This window comes from Athene cunicularia (genome assembly GCF_003259725.1).
Source record: "Athene cunicularia isolate RWA chromosome 1 unlocalized genomic scaffold, athCun1 chr1_part1, whole genome shotgun sequence".
Lineage (NCBI taxonomy): Eukaryota > Metazoa > Chordata > Aves > Strigiformes > Strigidae > Athene > Athene cunicularia.
This window is the reverse complement of record NW_020799091.1, coordinates 3207317-3227374: the sequence shown is the minus strand read 5'-3', so window position 1 is coordinate 3227374 and position 20058 is coordinate 3207317. Positions and strand designations below refer to the sequence as shown.

The 20058-nt window shown below is 44.3% G+C and overlaps 1 protein-coding gene across 9 annotated transcripts in view; it reads left to right on the top strand.

The window, feature by feature from the left end:
• The window catches only part of TENM4 (teneurin transmembrane protein 4), a 601633-nt gene that overhangs the window by 573337 nt on the left and 8238 nt on the right, over positions 1-20058 (top strand). For all 9 annotated transcript variants that reach the window (XM_026843650.1, XM_026843624.1, XM_026843595.1 and 6 more), the window contains 4 exons: positions 922-1157; positions 7317-7613; positions 8819-10433; positions 16786-16928. In XM_026843650.1, the coding sequence (XP_026699451.1) occupies positions 922-1157; positions 7317-7613; positions 8819-10433; positions 16786-16928 (2291 nt within the window). The remainder of the gene's footprint in view (positions 1-921; positions 1158-7316; positions 7614-8818; positions 10434-16785; positions 16929-20058) is intronic.

The following is a 20058-nucleotide window of genomic DNA, read 5'->3' as shown; positions in this document are numbered from 1 at the left end:
TTTTATTCACAATTAGGTATTTATGGCAGCCTGGGAGACAGAAATTGTAATATTTTCCAGCTTTTGAGGAGCTTCAGTTAAGGCAGTCTTTGTATAATGTGCTTTTAAAGCCATTCTACACCGAGCAAGTCTCATAATTTCTTACTTTTCATGAGCTCCTCTCTGCCGAGAGCAATGCCAGCTGGAGACTCAAAGGACAGGGTTTCAGCCTGCCTAGTTCCTGAAAGATGTGGAAAGGATATTGTTCTTCTCTTCTACTCCCGAACTCCCAAATCCTGGCCTCAAAATCTGCTGATCTTTCAGGAGCTAGTAGAGGCCAGATGTAGAGAGATGTGTGGGAGCTTAGTGCCTCTTCTTTCTCTCCAGACATGAGGACTTCAGTTGCCTCCTGAAAGCTTCCCAAGTGAAGAGGTTTGGCTGTTGTTTGGGGAACTGGTTAGCATTAACTTGCTGTGCAATTTCCTGTCACTTGTGAGAGGCAGTGAATAAGCTGGGGAAAGTAGGTGGCCCCACTTTTTCATATATTGTAGTGAAATTGGGATCTTTAGGATATAAAAGCATGGCAAGGTTTCAGCCAGACTGTGATTTAAAACTAATATCTCACCACCCAGTGTTTTAGCCTAGAGGAAGAGGTTTGAACCCATGTCCTTTACTAGGCTATTACACAGCTTTTCTGCTGGTGCCTTTTTTAACCTGTGTAAGACTTTTTTGCAATAATTTGAGGTGCAGAACCTCATCAGAATGAAAAAAGAGATTGTCCATCTTTACTTTCACTGATGAAACCAGTGTTTTGCTCACTGTGAGTGGGACAGGTGAGTGACAGAGTGCAACCATCAGAAATACTGATGAAGCCTGGGTGAGGGAGCAAACAAAAAGCTGGAGCTATATCCAGATCTATAAAGATCTCTTTTCTGTCTTCAGACCAAGTCCGAAACAGCTACTACATCGGCGCCGATGGCTCTCTCAGGCTGATGCTCGCTAACGGCATGGAGGTGGCCCTGCAGACTGAGCCACATCTGCTGGCTGGCACCGTCAACCCCACGGTGGGGAAGAGGAATGTCACCCTGCCCATCGACAACGGCCTCAATCTTGTGGAGTGGAGACAGAGGAAGGAGCAAGCAAGAGGGCAGGTCACCGTCTTTGGACGTCGGTTGAGGGTGAGTGAGCAGCATGAGAAGTTTTGGACTCCACTTGCCATCTCACCAGTCCCCAGTCTCACGACAGAAAACGGACAGGGCTGATTTGTATTGTCTGCAATAGGGATGAGGCTGCAGGACAGAGAACTAGCTGTTCACCCTCAGTGACACAACCTTTATGACTTGAATATATCCTTATGTCCCCTTATGTGCTGACGTTCTCTTAGCCATCACAGGTAGTATTGCTGATTTGCTTACAAGTCCTCTGCATCACTGGGAATGCGTGACCTCCCATCAGACACGGCAGGTTTAACCATCATGTCAGGCTGTTTAAGCAAGCAAGGGATGATCATAACTATAAAATACTGCACCAATTAGTGTGGGTATTTTCTACCTGTGCTGCTGGCAGTAATATACCTGAGCAATGAAAGCTTTCTAAGTATATGAGGACAGGCTGAGAGAGTTGGGGAGTTCAGCTGGAGAAGAGAAGGCTCCGGGGAGACCTTAGAGCGGCCTCCCAGGGCTGAAAGGGGCTGCAGGAACGGGGGGAGGGACTCGTCATCAGGGGGTGTAGGGATAGGATGAGGGGGAACAGGTTTAAACTGAAAGAGGGGAGATTTAGATGAGATCTAAGGCAGAAATTGTTCCCTGTGAGGGGGGTGAGGCCCTGGCACAGGCTGCCCAGAGAAGCTGTGGCTGCCCCCTTCCTGGAAGGGTTCAAGGCCAGGTTGGACAGTGCTTTGGGCAACCTGGGCTAGTGGAAGGTGGCCCTGCCCATGGCAGGGGGGTTGGAACTAGATGATGTTTGACGGTCCCTTCCAACCCAAACTGTTCTGTGATGCTATGATTATTAACTGGACAGCCTCAGAAAAATCTCAAGATTCCTGAAAGCTGCTAATCCACTGAAGCTGTTGAAGAGCTGGGCTCGCAGGGCATCGCATCACAATTGCCATTGTTCCCCGAAGTGAAGTGTTACAAACAGCTCCAGCCTGATGGTGCTGTCTCCTCCAGGAGCACGGTCCTTTCTGTGCTTGAGACTGACGTGTTTTGCAAACATTGTTCTGCACAACGCACCACAGACTTGTCAGGGCTGTTTAAAGATCATGCCCAATAAACCTGTAATTCCTCTGCTAACCGCTGGCAAGGCTGGTAACTTGTAATAGCGAGTCCTGTGCAATCACCCTGTTCCTTGCGAGTCTCAGAGTCGTGGGCTGATGAGTGGTTCCTGGGAAGCTGCTCAGCACCTGGCAAATTCAGACCTTCTGAGAAAAAAGCTTAGTGTTGTGTAATGCCACCACAGCAAAAGGACTGCAGCTATTTATTCGCACTTAAGCTTTGCAGTAAATATTAATGCTCTGGTTTAAGGATATGTGTTTCCCAGTCCTTGCTGTTTCACCTCTCCCTGTTCCCTGCTGTGTGACCCCTGCCACCTTGGTGTGATTCCTCCCGTCTCTCCTCACTCACACTTGTCAAGTATTGTTCTTCACCCTCCCCAACCCAGCCTCTGTTCTTTTCCCCTTGTGTCAATTCCCTCATATTTTGTTATCAGGAGAAAAACTGCAAACAGTAGTGAAAGCTGAAGCCGCTCCTTCACTGCAAACTGCAGTATGTCTGCAGATCAGTTGGCATCACCCTTCTTGTTTGGTTTGTCCTGGGGGTTTTATTTTATTTTGGTTTTAATAACCAATGAAAATATCAGACAGGTCCTTTTCTGAAAGGAGAGAGCCTTCTGAAATCTGCAGCTGTGTCACAGCTATTTGGTGTTCAAAGCAGTTTCCAATCATTTAGCCGCAGCTCAGCTGCTCGTGTCAGTTTTATCTTCCAAAATTTTAACAGTAGATTCAAACGCAGAACGTGTCTTTGTTTTATATTGTACTGCAGTTGGAAAAACACTTGCAAAATGAGTTTTCAGGCTGGTTACTTGTGTCCCTATAAATCTGCCAGCATTTATTCACATTTTGAGCCTATCAGGGCCCTTCTAGTGAAGCAGAAGAGAATCTTACATGGTGGAAGGACTCATTTATGGCTCTGTTCAGGGCTTCAAAGTAGCTGTGGGTGTACCAGACGCTTTAAGCTGTTTGTCTGTACCTGCATGGCAGCATCTGCACCCCTAAGACATAAACCTGCAAGGTGCTAATTGCCTCCCTGGGGATTGTCCGGCATTTAACATACTCTCTGTGTCATGTTCTCCTCTTCCCTCATACCAGTAATTGCTGCTTTCCCTGGCAAGGGAGAAGCTTAGGCAAGTTAAGTTCAAAATGGTTTTGTTCATTTTGGGAAATGTTATCATTTCTGCCATATGTGCGTAAATCACTACTTTCACTCTCCCCACTGCTTGCATGAGACAGCAGCAAAGACACGGTGCTCCATGAGGAAAGATCATGCCCAGACAGGCTGCAGCATCGCTCCAAGAAGCCTTTGAGAATGAGGAGAACAGGATCTGGCCACTGTAAAAGAGGGAGTTCCCCTGAAACCAGCATCCTTCCTGCTGCCATCGCGTGCATCCACATTTTATGACTTGTGGCCCTTTGTCCCATGGTTGCCATGTTGCCATGAGCTCAACCAGCTCCCAGGACAAGGAGGCCAGTTTCAGAGCTGCCTCTTTGACCCTCCCCAGGAAAGAATGAAATGCATATGTTTACTGCAGGGATAAGGCACAGGGCAGGGACTTCTGCATGGATGAAGGGAAAGGGGCCAGCTCTGATGCCTTTTTCCCAGTCCCACCAACGCTGACCTGGCTCTGCACTTGGCCAGGCAGCAGGAAAGCAGCAGTAATATGTTAAAGCAGCCCCTTTCCCATCTCCTGTTCCACACACCCCATGAAAAGTTTCGATGCTCTGATCCACCCACCCAGCACTGAAACAGCTCCACAAATCGGCTGGCTACAAATTCAACCCATCATTGGCCTACAGCAATACAGAATCCATCTGCAGTGAGAGCGTTAGGTAAACTCTGCTCCAAGGAACAGAGAGCTCCTTCTTTGCGTTTGCCTTTTTTTTTTTTTAAACAAACTTGAGTTTTTAAATAAAGGACGTAAAATAATCTCTGACAGTGGAGCAAATAGAAACAGCCAAAAGAGACAGAGCTGCTGGCTCAGCTCTTTTATTTATTTAACCATGGAAACTCCCATTGTAACTCACTTTGTTTTTCCCAAGACCTTGGCAGCAGGTTAATGGTGACATCAAGACCTAGTATCCCAGACGGTCCCCAGAACCAACAGGACCAGAGAGGTCTCTTGTGATATGCTGCTAACCATTCCTGGTGTGTTGAGGACAGTCCAGCATCGTCTGCAATTTCTGTAAGGTGTCGAGCTCTGGATATGGCCACCGCAATGATTTTAGCAATTTGCTGGGGAAATTGCTTTGTAGGCAGCCATTTATCACATGGATATTGTTGGCTCCCGGAGTTCTCATTGCAGAAGTATTGTTTGCCCTCCTCTGCTGAAGGTTGTCAGAGGGTGTTCATGAGACATCTTCCCTTTTTGTGCTCTTGTGCTCCCGGGGAGATCAATGCATGTTGTTTAATTATAATTTAAGGTAAAGGAGCTCCGTAGGAAGCACTGGAGAAATCAGAGATGGTGGCGTGTTTATTCTCATGCTTTTCCAGAGCAGGTTAAGGGATTGAATAAGGTAATGTGGAACATGAGGTCGGGGTTAAATTTAGTCTCTCACACATTATGGAGGGGACATCACTGTGAACTGTGGGTTTAAACTTACCCTGTCTCAATCCTGTGCTCATCACAAGCCTTGTCAAATGCTCTGAGGGGCAAAAGCTTTTTGCAGGAGCTTTTCAGACCCTGTTCCAGGACAAGGACTCCAGGATGTAGGATGTCACCTTATTTAGATGCTCACCATAAAACACGGTTATTGGAATGAAGCCTGCAGCCCTGTCAGTTCTTCCGCAGAAAATTCACTTCTATTCAAGGCATGCCCTTGAACAAGGATCAAAAAGATTTAGGCCCTGTTCAGAGGCTACCTGGCAGTGTAGGGTTCATTTTGCCCGTCACCTTGAGGAGTGGCTGTTGGCACTGCCACACTTCTCACAGAGGAGACAATTACACCGAGAGAGCACGAGAAAACAAATCATTAAAAAAAAAATAAAATCATGAAAAGGGAGAATGGTTCCAACTAGTCCCACAGAAATTGCTTGCCAGAGCATGAGGAGAGTGGAATGACTTAGGGCACCAGTTATGGGATACAGAGATTTGGAGTGAGCTTAAGAGCTATCTCGGGACCTGTTATTTGGTCCTTCCAGCACAGTGAACTGCACTGCTGCTGGTGTAGGGATCGGGGAGGCCACTTTGAGCCTGGATCACTGTCCCAGCCCTGGAAGGGCTCTTTCCAGCTCTCTTGGCAGAGTCCAGTAGCAGAAGAAGCTGCAGCTGCCAGGCTGGAGCAGCTCTGTGAATAGATGGAAAGCAGAGATACTATTCCTTCCTTCTTTGCTTTTTTTTTTTTTTTTTATTATTTTTGCAAGCAATCGCTACTTCTGTTTCTCTATTTATAGCAGCAAGCACCTATGAGATACCAAATTGCTCTGTTAGTTACATGTGTACATCTGTACTTAGAGGTTTGATACCTTTTTAGTTATTTCCCAGCTTGACTGTTGCAGTGAGCTGTTGGCTGATTCCCTCTTTCTCCCACTGCCCATTTACATTCTATTTCACACACATTCAATTGGAGCATTATCTACCTTGCCACATCATCTCCCCATTTACATCATGGCACCAATTCCTTCTCTCTCAGCTAGCTGGCTGTGCACATCCTCAGCTCACTTGCAGGTTTTCTCAGCTGTTCTTTTGTCTCTTCCAACCCCAGCTCCTAATATGCTTTCTTTTGAATTCAAATTTTGCAGTGTCCCCATTCTCCAGGTTTCAGCACAGACTCCTGCCTAGGCAGCACAAAAGCACCGCAGTTGTCCTGCCCTTCCCTCTCCTGTCCCTCCAGTCCCTTCTCCATTGGCTCTATCACATCCTTTCTCCTGTTGTTTAGCTCTCAGATACTCCCACATCCCTCAAAAATATAGTGGAAATTCAATCACACATCCTAAAGTAATGGTCACGATCAAAGCTGGACCAGGGCTGAGAACATTGCTTAGGTCAGGAGTGTCAGCTTTACTCAGAGAAAGAAAAGGCTTTACCTGGGCAAGGAAAAGGAACTTGCAGTAACCTGCAAACCCTGGTTTATTGACTGCAGCTGAAGAGATGCAAAGGGAACTGAAAATCAAGTCAGCTGTCTGGAGTTTGAAATTCATCCGAGAAGAATCTGCACCTTTCTAGGAAAGAGGGGTTCACCAGCTGAAAGAGGTTCAGAACTGGTGGGATGGGGAAAGAGCTGATTTCACTGGCGAGCTCATACTGGGAATGTGGGGAGGTTTTGTCCTTGCTGAGTACTTTGCTACTGTGACGATGTGGCTCTGTAAGTCTCCTTGCACACGCAGCTAAACATGAGTTGTATTATCAGCTCCTTTTTGTATTGCTGTGCACTACAATCCTTGCATCAAAATGTATTTCTGCTCCTACCTTTGAAGTAGATACCTTTGATCTTTGGAAATGCAGAGGCAGTGAAGGTAGCAGGGGTGTAATTATGCAACACCGAATAACCCCAGGACAATGAAGTTAAAATTCCAGCTCCCACAGAAAAGTTCCTGCTCTGTGTAACATCTACAGTGGTCAGGGCCTCCATATCTCAGGGGAAAGGATTAACCTCCAGTATATTCAATAAACTCAGAGAAAAACTCTTTTTTTTCCACCATGTTGACACAACATCCATCTTTCTTTTGACAAGTATTATATTTTGATGTGTGTGGAAGCAAATGTCTATATATCCCAGGTTTGATAAGCAGAGTACCTTGCAAATATTCCTTGCAGCAAGTTGTCATTACATCTTCCATAGATCTGTAATCATATATCTGCTGTATCAGTCCTAAGCCTAGGTTTGGGATATGGGCGATATTCCTTTACCATGGTGGTGTTTCAAAAGTACCCTCTTTTTCTGCCTCTCTCCTCACTGAAGTCAACAGAAACAACGTTAAGACAAATCTTTGTTGTCAAAACTGCCTCTTACCGTGGCAGTGAACAGCTGGATGTTCTCCAGTGTGACCTAAAGAGGTGTTTGGTGGAACAGTCTTTGTAACTTAACGCTGTTTCCAGCTTCCTAACCCTCCATCTCTTTCCTGTAGGTTCACAACAGAAACCTGCTGTCCCTCGACTTTGATCGTGTGACAAGGACGGAAAAAATCTATGATGACCACCGCAAGTTCACGCTCCGCATCCTCTATGACCAGGCAGGGAGGCCCAGTCTCTGGTCACCCAGCAGCAGACTGAACGGGGTCAATGTCACCTATTCCCCAGGAGGACACATTGCAGGGATTCAGAGGGGCACAATGTCAGAAAGGATGGAGTATGATCAGTCTGGCAGAATTACATCCAGGATCTTTGCTGATGGCAAGTCATGGAGCTACACTTACTTGGAGAAGGTAAGAATCCTCTTGTTGCTCAGAGATGGTGCATTTGGGGCAAATGGCCTTTACTCCTTTGACTTCAGTAGAGCTGCACTCCTCCACATCAGCTGATTTATGTTCCTTATGGTTCATTACTCCTATTCTACCTACACTAAGGTGCACATAGTAATTTTGGTGCCAGACCACCAAAGAGCAGTCAAAAAAAGCATAGGAAGTTTCTTCCCAGTCACACTGAGGGCATGTCTTAATGCTATGAAGCTTTGACATTTGATTTTTTAAGCACAACACTCCTTTGCTGAGCTAACTGCAATATAAAATATCTTCAATCAGTGCAGTGAACAGTAGGAATTCCCAGTAGGATTTTCCATGTGGAAACAACCCATACAGTCTGACATCCTGCCTCCTTCAAGTGGCCCATTCCTGCTTCATGGAAAATCCACGTAATTAAAATTTTGAGGCTTGAATCCAGACAGACTGTTGTAGCACACTTTGCAGTGTTTTCTGTAGTCTGCACTCCATAGATTGACATGGGACTTAAATTCTTCTGGATATCACCGTTCATCCTTACACTATCCAGTGTCCTATAGAACCATATGCTGCGTACCTGGGGCTGGAATTTTTTATTCCTGAGTTTTGTATAGAGCCTATCCCTACAACAGGTTAAGGTAATGACAATAACATGCCTTTTAAAAAGCAAAAAGTATGACTTGCTCCTTGCATTATACAATATGTGTGGATTGTTTGTTACATGCAAAAAATATCGCAGAACAAATAAGCATGTGGGCAGAAGTTTACAGTAAGAGAGTAACAGAAGATAGAGAGACACAATTAATTGGGCATTGGACAGTGTCAGGGGATACTTTTTCAAGCATGGTTTAAGTAGCTCTATCAATTTTATTTATTTAGTCTGTAAAAGCTGTTGGCACGGGGAATTTGAGTAAAGAGAGCTAGCTATAAGGTATTGATTCAAACAACTGAGCATTCTAAACTTAGACCTTCCTCACTGCATTAACTGCTTCTTCCTCTGACCCAGTCCTACTTGGGGATACTCCATGTGCCGTGCAGCTGCATACCTCTCACCATTTAATCCTATGGGTGGAGAGGTTTAGCTCACTTGCCCTGCTCTTTGGATTGGAGAATATTGCAGGTTTTGTGAGAGTTGAGTGTAATTTTGCCTGAAAACCAGGACTATAATTTCTATTTTTCTCCTTCCCATCCAGTCCATGGTGCTGCTCCTTCACAGCCAAAGACAGTACATCTTTGAGTTTGATAAGAACGACCGGTTGTCGTCGGTGACCATGCCCAACGTTGCCCGTCAGACTTTAGAGACCATTCGTTCCATTGGTTACTACAGAAACATCTACCGGCCACCAGAAGGCAATGCCTCAGTAATTCAGGATTTCACAGAGGATGAGCAGCTCCTCAACACTCTGTACTTGGGCACAGGGAGACGTGTCATCTACAAGTATGGAAAGCTGTCCAAGTTAGCTGAGATGCTCTACGACACCACAAAGATCAGTTTCACTTATGACGAAACTGCTGGCATGCTGAAGACCATAAACTTGCAGAATGAAGGGTTCACGTGCACCATCAGATACAGACAGATAGGACCCCTCATTGATCGCCAGATTTTCCGCTTCACTGAAGAAGGCATGGTGAATGCACGCTTTGACTATAATTATGACAACAGCTTTCGGGTGACTAGCATGCAAGCAGTCATCAATGAGACACCTTTACCCATTGATCTCTACAGGTACGATGATGTGTCAGGCAAAACTGAGCAATTTGGTAAATTTGGAGTCATTTACTACGATATCAACCAGATTATCACCACTGCTGTCATGACTCACACTAAACATTTTGATGCCTATGGCAGGATGAAGGAGGTCCAGTATGAGATATTCCGCTCTCTCATGTACTGGATGACTGTGCAGTACGACAACATGGGGAGAGTAGTTAAGAAAGAGCTGAAGGTTGGCCCTTATGCAAACACAACTAGGTACTCATACGAATATGATGCTGACGGCCAGTTGCAGACAGTGTCTATCAATGACAAACCCCTCTGGCGTTACAGCTATGACCTAAATGGGAACCTCCATTTGCTGAGTCCGGGGAATAGTGCCCGCCTTACACCGCTCAGATACGACCTCAGGGACAGGATTACTAGACTGGGGGATGTGCAGTACAAAATGGATGAAGATGGCTTCCTGAAGCAAAGGGGCAATGATATTTTTGAGTACAATTCAGCTGGCCTGCTCATCAAAGCTTACAATAAAGCTAGTGGGTGGAGCGTGAAATACCGCTATGATGGCCTAGGAAGGAGAGTCTCTAGCAAAACCAGCCATGGCCATCACTTGCAGTTCTTCTACGCAGACCTGACCAACCCAACCAAGGTCACCCATTTATACAACCACTCGAGCTCCGAGATCACCTCCCTCTACTATGACCTCCAAGGCCACCTCTTTGCAATGGAGCTCAGCAGCGGTGATGAATTCTACATAGCCTGCGATAACATTGGCACTCCTTTGGCTGTCTTCAGTGGAACTGGCTTAATGATTAAGCAGATACTGTACACAGCATATGGGGAGATCTATATGGACACCAATCCCAACTTCCAGATCATCATTGGCTACCATGGAGGACTGTATGACCCCCTCACAAAGCTTATCCATATGGGACGGAGAGACTATGATGTGCTAGCGGGTCGGTGGACGAGTCCAGACCATGATATGTGGAAGCACCTGAGTAGCAATAACATAATGCCTTTCAACCTGTATATGTTCAAAAACAACAATCCCATTAGCAACTCTCAGGATATCAAATGTTACATGACAGGTAAGACATTTAAATTAATTAACGGATTCACAAGCTTGCCATCAGTGAATAGGTTTCCTCTCTCTCGGTATCCTGGTCACCATGAGGTTTTCCAGGGTTTAATATAATGGACACAACCTTTTCTTTGCCAATTGACCCCTCTGTCCAGGGCATGTTTAATTCATTAGCATAGATGGAAATTATAATTCCCAAACCTGTTTCCTTTTCTCTGCCTTGGTGTTTGTTCTCTTTATTTTTCTTCGTTTGTCATTCCCGCAGATATCCCAAATATAGCTACCAATTAACATCCTCATAACCTTTCTCTTCATAGAGGGGCAGCTGTTTACCCAGTTTTGCCTAGAGATTTATTTGCAACTCAACAAATGGCATGCAAATTTGTTTTAGCAGAATAGCAACAGCAACTTAAACCTTTTATTACAGTCAGCCGTTTCAGAGCACAGGCCAAAGCCCAACTAGAACTTAATCTGGCTACTGCCATAAAAGACAATAAAAAATGTTTCTATAAATACATTAGCAACAAAAAGAGGGCTAAGAAGAATCTCTATCCTTTCTCGGATTCAGGGGGAAACATAGTGACAAAGGATGAGGAAAAGGCTGAGGTAATTTATGCCTTCTTTGCCTTGGTCTTTAAAAGTAAGACCAGTTCTTCTCTGGGTACCCAGCCCCCGGAGCTGGAAGACAGTGACAGGGAGTGGAATGAAGCCCCATAATCCAAGGGGAAATGGTTAGTGACCTGCTACAGCACTTAGACACACACAAGACTATGGGGCCAGAGGGGATCCACCCAAGGATATTGAGGGAGCTGGCAGAAGTGCTCACCAAGCCACTCTCAACCATTTATCAGCAGCTAACCAGGGAGGTCCCAGTTGACTGCAGGTTAGCAAATGTGATACCCATCTACAAGAAGGTCTGGAAGAAGGATGTGGGGAGCTACAGGCCTGTCAGTCTGACCCCGATGCCAGGGGAGGTTATGGAGCAGATCATCTTGAGTGCCATCACACAGCACATACAGGACAACAAGGTGATCAGGCCCAGCCATCACAGGCTTATGAAAGGAGGGTCCTGCTTGACAAACCTGATCTCCTTCTATGACAAGGTGACCCATTTAGTGGATGAGGGCAAGGCTGTAAATGTTGTCTACCTAGACATTAGTAAAGTCTTTGCACCATTTCCCACAGCATTCTGCAGAAACTGGCTGCTCACGGCTTGGACAGGTGTACTCTTTCGCTGAGTTAAAAACTGGCTGGATGGCCAGGCCCAAAGAGTTGTGGTAAATGGAGTTAAATCCAGCTGGTGGCTGGTCACACATGATGTTCCCCAGAGCTCAATATTGGGGCCAGTTCTGTTCAATATCTTCATCAATGATCTGGGCAAGGGGACCGAGTGCTCCCTCAGTAAGTTTGCTGACAACACCATGTGAGGTGGGAGTGTTGATCTCCTTGAGGGCAGAAAGGGTCTACAGAGGGATCTGGACAGGCTGGATCAATGAGCTGAGACAAATTTTATGAGGTACAACAAATCTCAGTGCCAGGTCCTGCACTTGGATCATAACAACCCCATGCCATGCTATGGGCTTGGGGAAAAGCAACTGGAAAGCTGCCTGATGGAAAAGGACCTGGGGGTGTTGGTCAGCAGTCACCTGAACAGGAGCCAGCAGTGTGCCCAGGGGGCCAAGAAGGCCAATGGCATCCTGGCTTGTGCCAGCACTGGCGTGGCCAGCAGGGACAGGGAAGGGATCTGAGCCCTGGGCTCAGCACTGGTGAGGCCGCACCTCGATTCCTGGGTTCAATTTTGGGCCCCTCACTACAAAAAGGACATTGAAGTGCTGGAGTGTGTCCAAAGAAAGGCAACAAGGCTGGTGAAAGGTCTGGAGCTCAAGTCTTACAAGAAGCTACAACTGAGGTTGTTTAGTCTGGAGAAAAGGAGGCTGAGAGGAGACCTTATCACTCTCTACAGCTACCTGAAAGGAGGTTGGAGTGAGGTGGAGGTTGGTCTCTTCTCCCAAGTAGCAAGCGATAGGACAAGAGGAAATGGTCTCAAGTTGTGCCAGGGGAGGTTTAGATTGGATATCAGGAAAAATTCCTTCCCCAACAGGGTGTTCAAGCACTGGATCAGGCTGCCCAGGGAAGGGGTTGAGTCCCCATCCCTGGAGGTATTTAGATGTGGTGCTTAGGGACATGGGTTAGTGGTGAACGTGGCAGTCTTAGGTTAAAGGTTGGGCTTGATGATCTTAAAGGTCTCTTCCCACCTGAATGATTCTATGATTCTACACTAATCATGTAGTTAAAAGTTAATCTGCCCCACAGAATTAACAATTCCTACTAAGAGTCAATAAAAGCAGGTGCATTAGACTTGAAGGCCAGATTTTAGGACATACCTACCTCACAGCTTGACATAACCTCTGAACTACTTCCCCCAGACTTTGTAAAACGGCAGTAATGTGAGCTCTATGTTTTTTTTATACAGAAAATCATTCTGCAGGTTAAATGTCCTTCCCATGTTCATACTTTATTCAACGCTGCTAGTAATGTTCAAGAGGACTGTTTCGGTAGGACTCTTTTCTATATACGTCCCATTGGAAAAGCAGGTGACACAATCAGAAATCTCCTTCTTAAGGAGATAGAATTAATTATTAAATGTTCCTGCTGCGTCTATCACAACTTTCCCATATGAGCAATATTTGGGATGAGATTGGTTTAATAGCAAAAAACTGTTACAAAATAAAAATCCTGGGTTGTTCTATTCCACTTGTTTTTCTCGCCATTAGGATTCATGCTTTCTGGTTCTTCTGCAATAATCATAAGTATTAGATTGTTGGGTTTTTTTTTTTTTTAATGAAAAGCTGTTTTCTCCAGAGCTGAGAAGATGATGCCATGAGAGAAGTAAAATATGCCAAAAGATGCAGACTAAGATCCTGTGTGTTGGCCTCTCTCTGATAATTAAGGCTGGCAGGGAATACTTTGAGATAACTTTTCCCATCAGAAAATGCTCATTTGTCAAAACTGAATTTGTTTATGGGAGAGGGTAGAGCTTGAGAGATTTCTCAGCAGAAATGTTGTAAACAGCTCTCAAAATTGTTGAAATGACAAATTCAAAACTAGCCTAAAATGAAAAACTCCTTTTTGGTTTTCAGCCTTTTCAAGTTAAGTGTAAACTAATGATTGAAAACAGGAAAAGAAAATTAAGAAGTAAAAACCAGAATGGAAGATCATAATTTGAAAATGTTGTCTTGAACTGCTCTGGTTTTTGAACAGTTGCTTTGTGATTTATGAACAGATTTTTATTTTCCTGCTCAAGTTAAGACAGGACAAAATTTCCAATCCTGTCTTGGAACAGGCAAACCAGTTTCCCCCCCAGCTCTGACGATAACATCAAGATGTCCAAATCTGATACTTTAATGTTTTATATGCACCAAATAGCTTTTTCCACTGTCTTAAAAGTTCTATTTTCAGTCCTTCAAGAAGGACCAAATACATTTTTTAAGTTTCTCCCCTCCCAGTGCATGGAAGAAACAGGTCATGTAATGGGATGAGTGCTGTGATGCAAGGCTGCCGCTCTGGCATTTCTGTCTGCTGAAGCTTTCAGACATATCATGGACAGGTCCCATGATGAGTGTGTCCTTGTCATCACAAACGAATCTGCCCAGATTTGGGCACAGGGAACCACTTTCTCTCCCTTCATCCCCACCCTGGGACCACCTGTCCTGAGGGGAGCTCAGGCCACGGGCAAACACCACACGCTTTGGCTTCCCAGCGATGAGGTTTCAGAGCTCGTGGGTACAAATTGGAGGCATGTGGAGGGGAGAGCAGGGGAAACAGGTATTTACGTTTTGAGAGGCCCATTGTTAAACATGAATATTTTAGAGATTGTACACTTCATGGCGCAGTGCTTTGCTGCCAGCTTCAGCAATCCTGATGGATTGAACTGACATTTCCATTACATGTGTCTGCATTAAGCACTCTTTTTCTTTGCCCTCAAATGAATTTACTGTGAAATGTGTTGGCAGGGTTACTGTAGCTGAAAAAAACTCTGTGATGTGAAATGTACTTTTCTGTCAAAAAAGTTGTCACTGCCGCTTGGCAAATTAATATTTTCCCCTCTGTTTTCTCAGCTCCACACCTTCCTCCTATGGTTTTTTTGGGTGTTTTTTGTTTTCTTTTCTTTTCTTTTTTTTTTTTTTTTTTTTTTTTTTTTTTTTTTTTTTTTTTTTTTTTTTTTTTTTTTGTTCTGGGTATTCCAACACCTCTTCCCAAAATCTTCCCAAAAAGAACAAACTCCTGTTTGCAAATGTTTTGAAAGTCAGTTTTCTGAGAAGTAGCAAAAAAAAGCCTGTCTTGAATCTTTCCAGACATGTTACATATTTTTCTGCTGTTCAGCATCCCTGCTCTGTATCCTTTTCAACATTTGTGAAGTGCTGGAAAATGGTTCCTGCACCGATGCTGACCTTCACTGTTTTACTTTGTTCTCTTGACCACCTGGCCCACAATATGTACATCAAAGGTCTTCATTTCACATGAGAAGGATTTGGAAGCAGGCTGGCTTAGCGCTAAGCAAAAAAAAAAAAATCAAATGAGCCTTTTAATTTCTCTCCCTCCCTCCAATCTCTCTGTTTCAAAGACACTCCAAAAACAATCTGTACATTGAGTGAACAGAAGTGTTTTTATTACAGAAATCCTCCCCCTTCCACATGGATTGTCGAAAGGGCTTTTTGGACATCTGCCCAATCTCAACATTTTGGCCTGTAAGAAAACAAGCAACAGATAGTGTGTTTGTTTGGCTCCTGGTTCTCCAGTCATCTGGAAGTGCCTTATTTGCCGCTTGCATCCATAATTTCTTTTCCGACCAGCTCTTCAAAACACTCATTTAGGCTCATGGGGAATAGAGAAAAAAATATTCAAAGATGCATATTTGATTATTTAAATTGATCCCTTTTTCAGATTGTTTCAACAACATTTATTGAGTTTAGCAAAATGAAAATCAAGCCCCTTACACATCCAGCTTGGAAGCAGAGCAATCACCAACACAATCCCAGTCATATCCAAAACACTTAAGACCTCTGGGAGCTGATATTAGTTAAACTTTACCTTCATACCTTTCTTTTTCTTGTAATTGCTATTTGCATGCCAAATGCACACGATATTGCTCGGGGACTGTAGCAGGTGTGTCCTTCTCTAGAGTTCAGTAAACGCAAACAAGGTGAGATCATCAAATGCTCTGAAGTTAAGGGGGGAAGCGATGCTGATCCCAAGCAGATCTAGAAGTTAGACAGCCTCATCATTATTTCCTCCAGCAGATTAACATTCAGCTGCTATTCCTAATAGCTGTGCAATCAAAAATCAGGGAAGACTTTGGAGTCTGTACTGTCAAGTGAATACATGAATGATGTTTGGACTAGATGACCTTTAAAGGTCCCTTCCAACCCAAACCATTCTATGATTCTGTGATGTCCCAAATGCCTGGGTTTTCCATCATGTCCACTTTACTGCCAGTGGTCCTCCTTTTGCATAGGACAATAGTTTATCATTTGTAGCCAGCAGTTTTCTCATGATTCGTGGACTTCTAAGAGGTTTGTGAAAAGTACCCAGGCAGCGTTGTCTTGTATCTGTATGTTTATTTTCACTATAATGTGCCTTGCAGGTAGTGTGGAGGCCGATTTTAAAGCTCACTATAAAAGATGACATGTGACTTTACACTGGTTTAATATTCAAACTACACCTTCTTATGAAAAATGCCCAGAAACTTGGGACTGAGGTCGAAATGCCATGGAAAAAGCCAAAGATATGTCTAGAGCCTCTTCCATGAGCACCTGCTAAATGACCATGCTGTTCATCCTGGGATGTCCTGGTATTCTGGCTCACATAACTCTAAATTTAGTCTTCAGCCTGCAGGCCCTTTGAGAATCCTCAGAAAGAGAAGTATTGTGGCTGAGATGTTCAGAGCTGACTGTAGGACTGGACAACCCTTCTGATCCAGCTGGAGCAGCTCAGCCTCAGCCATTAGTGTGTTGTTGCTCCTGTGCTTCTCCTGTATATCTTAAGGCAGTGCCTGGTTCCTGCTGATGAAGGGCAGGCATGGAGTTGGCTTTAATTTGGACCGTTTGGTCATTGCCAACGCTTTTGTTTCAGAGCTGGAAAAGTGCAGAATTGGGCTGTGGTTAGAGGTGCAAAGCCCAGCTGTGGCACACGGTTGTTTCAAAGACCATCAAGATTTGTGCTTTTCACATAAAATAGACATATCATTTTGGCCAGACTGCTGCATTGCCAGGCACCACAGAGTCCTCCTGTGTGCCTTCTCCTGGGAAATCCTGCTTGAGTGATCAGATAATCTGACTGACGATTCTCTTCCCTTCCAGATGTCAACAGTTGGCTTCTCACCTTCGGGTTCCAGCTACACAACGTCATCCCCGGCTACCCCAAGCCAGACATGGATGCAATGGAGCCGTCCTATGAGCTAATCCACACACAGATGAAAACCCAAGAATGGGACAATAGCAAGGTGATCCATACAACTCCATACTGTATCTCACACCCTGATCAGCAAACTATCCAGTTTATTAAAAAAAAACTCTGTCAGCATGTTCTCCCAGATACTAGTGGGGGAGTGAGGGCAAGTCAGTCCCCATTACAGTAATGAAATCTGACTGAATAATCACATCTTAAGTTCCTTACTGCCACAGTGCTCTTTCCTGGGATATTTTCTGGTGGTTGCTCAATGAAATGGTGTGTTACTGTTTCTTTCTCCCACAGGATGCCATGTTATCCCCTATTGCAGGCTAAGTTCAAGGTCTTTGCATCAAGGATTCTTGGAAGTGAAAAAAAGCAAATCTTGATACAGAACCAGTTTCTACAGAGTTTTTTCTAGAAAGTTATCCAGTCTAGTTTAAAAAGTCTTAAACAAGTCCCAAAACTTCCCTAGGAAACTGTTCTGCATTGCAGTGGGTCTCACGAGAAAGAAGTTTTAGACGATAGTTAACTTTTGTTCTACCTGACTGGGTTCAATCCCAAGTCACCGTGTCCTTTTAAATACAGGCCTACATCACAAGCCATTTTGGTAGATGCTGGCACAAAATTCAATGATGAAATTGGCAAGAAAAAAGCTTTTACAGCCCAATCATTTCCCCCTCTCATCCTGTGGGGAATTTTTCAGCTGAAAGATGGAGGCAGCACTGTTAAAGGTTAGCACAATAGGTCAGGATCCGAGAGCCCTGGGTTACTCCCAGCCCTACTGCTTCTTGGTTGTATGACCTTGGAAAAGTCATTTACCTCTCAGGATACTCTTTCATCTCCTAGCCTGATTTTATTCTGGAGTTGCTTTCATCTGTTTAGTCTGAATCCTCTTTATTCTGAATTCCTGCTTGCTATTGCTGCGTAGTCAAACATGGCAAGAGCAGTGAGGCACCAATGTGCTTGGGGAGATTAGGATATGCTCTTAACATTTCTGCTAATAAAATGATAACAGGAGGAAGTGGAATTGATTCCAGCTGCCCTCCTAGCCTCTTTATCTATGAGTTCACTGAAATCTCTCTGTCCTGCAGCAGATTCTTGAGGTCCTGTACACATATTAACCCAGGAGGTAAAATACAGTGTCACGTTTCCCGAACCACAAAAGGTATCGCTCAGAAGTATGAACAAGATACTGTGCATTAATAAAATAGTCATGTGTCAGCCCATCCTTCGTACTCAGCTTCGTAGCTATGGCGAAGACAAGCTAAAATGTACCAACTTCAACTTCAATAAGAGATTTATATTAAGATGTATCACTTTATAGTAGAGGGGGACCAAAAGCGTTATGTTTTTCTCTACCATGGCTGAGTTGATGCTTGAAAACCATTATGCCATAGTAACTCAGTTGTGTTTTTGAGCTCAGAGACTCCTTTTTTTGTTACTCACTTCTTGGATTAAACAATAAAATGCTAATAGAGATGATTTCTGTAATGAGAAATAGCCCCAGGATTTTTCCTCCTCTCTGATGTGACACAGTCTCCCCAGGCAAAGCTGTAGAGCAGAAGGCAAACAGGGAAGGCTTATTCAGAGGCTGCACAAAAGATTGTCTCTGAAGTGTTATGTGCAGTAGATAACTCTCACAGAACTGCAGTAGAAAGTATTATTATTGGTGGTATTATTATTATATCATTATTTTATCATTAGTTCATTATTATTATTATTATTAGACTTATTGAATAGCCAACTAACTTGAGTGACGGCTTGAGATGAAGACTGACATTTGCTCATACAGGCATCTGAGCTGGAAATAAAACCAAGGAGCTCTCCCTTCCATCCACCCATTTTAGGTGAATGTGCCTGAATGAGCAATAAGAATAAAAGAAAATCTCCATGTCCTCTTCAGGTTTTTAAAGCAAGAAGCTGCCGTGAGGACTGTGCAGGGACCTGCTTGGTAAAAGAGGGCTTTATGCAGCCATCGTGCTGCCAGATGAGTCACTTTACACTCAAGTGTTGAAAGTGGAATTTAACCACTGCAGGCTGTTTCATATTCTTCCCCTGTGTTATGACAGCAACAAAACATGAGCATTTTTATTTTAGTCTACAGTTGCAGGATCATGCTGTGATAGCGAGTGGCTCTCAAATGCTACAGAGCAGGATTCCCTTCTTTTTTGTCACACCCAGCATATTGTAGGCATATATTTTCATAAAATAGATTCATTCACATATGATACCTGAACACAGGATCTGTTTTCTCCTAAGCCTATCCCATGCATCCAACACTGTAGTTCTGTTTACTCCCAACCCTCCCAGCCACACATACACGCTCCCAGACAGAATCCAGCCCTCCTTCCTCCTGGTTGTCTCTGTATTTATTGATGAAGCATGTGGAAGAAAGTATAAACTTTTGAAAATTTCACCTAGCAAATGACAAAATTAAACAAAGTTAAATGGAAGCACAGGAAATATTTTCAAATAATAAGACTGATCAAACTGTGAAATGCTCTCCCAGAGCATGTGGAGTAAGCTCCAGGACTTTTGTTATTTAAAAGTAGCCTGGACGATGCACTGGGTGATGCCCATCCTGTTTGCAGTCCAGGGACATTCCCTGAGTGATGTACCACAGATGTCTCATCTCCCTGTCTCCCGATCCCTGGTTTCTCTGGGTCACGTACCTCCTTTTGAGAGACCAAAGTAATTTTGAGGTAGTCCACTGGCTTTGATGATCAAAGCTGTTGCCCAGCAGATTGAGTCAGTTCTTTTATAAGAGAAGAATGAATAACAGGAACACAAGAGCAAAGCAACTAACTCCACATAAATGGTTGCTTCGTGCCTCTTTGGAGTGCATAACCGGAGGGCCCTAGCATCTCCTTCCAAAACATTGTTGGTACTTGCCTTACAGGGCTGGAAGATGGGAGAGATAACTCTGACGTTGAGCATCCACCAGCTCAGAAACAGCCAGCATGTCATAAACCTCGCACTAACCCCCTGCAGCTCTGGAGTGACATTTAAAATCCAATACTCCATTGTGCAGCACTTCCCCGCCAGAGAGAAGCTGTTAGCCGGGAATTCTCTTGCTGGTTGTAACCGCTGCCCGGAACGCTATGCAGGGCAACAGCGATTCTCGTCCTCCGTGCTTGCTTTTTCTCAGAATGGGGCTTGGTGAGCGTTTTCGGCCGAAAACG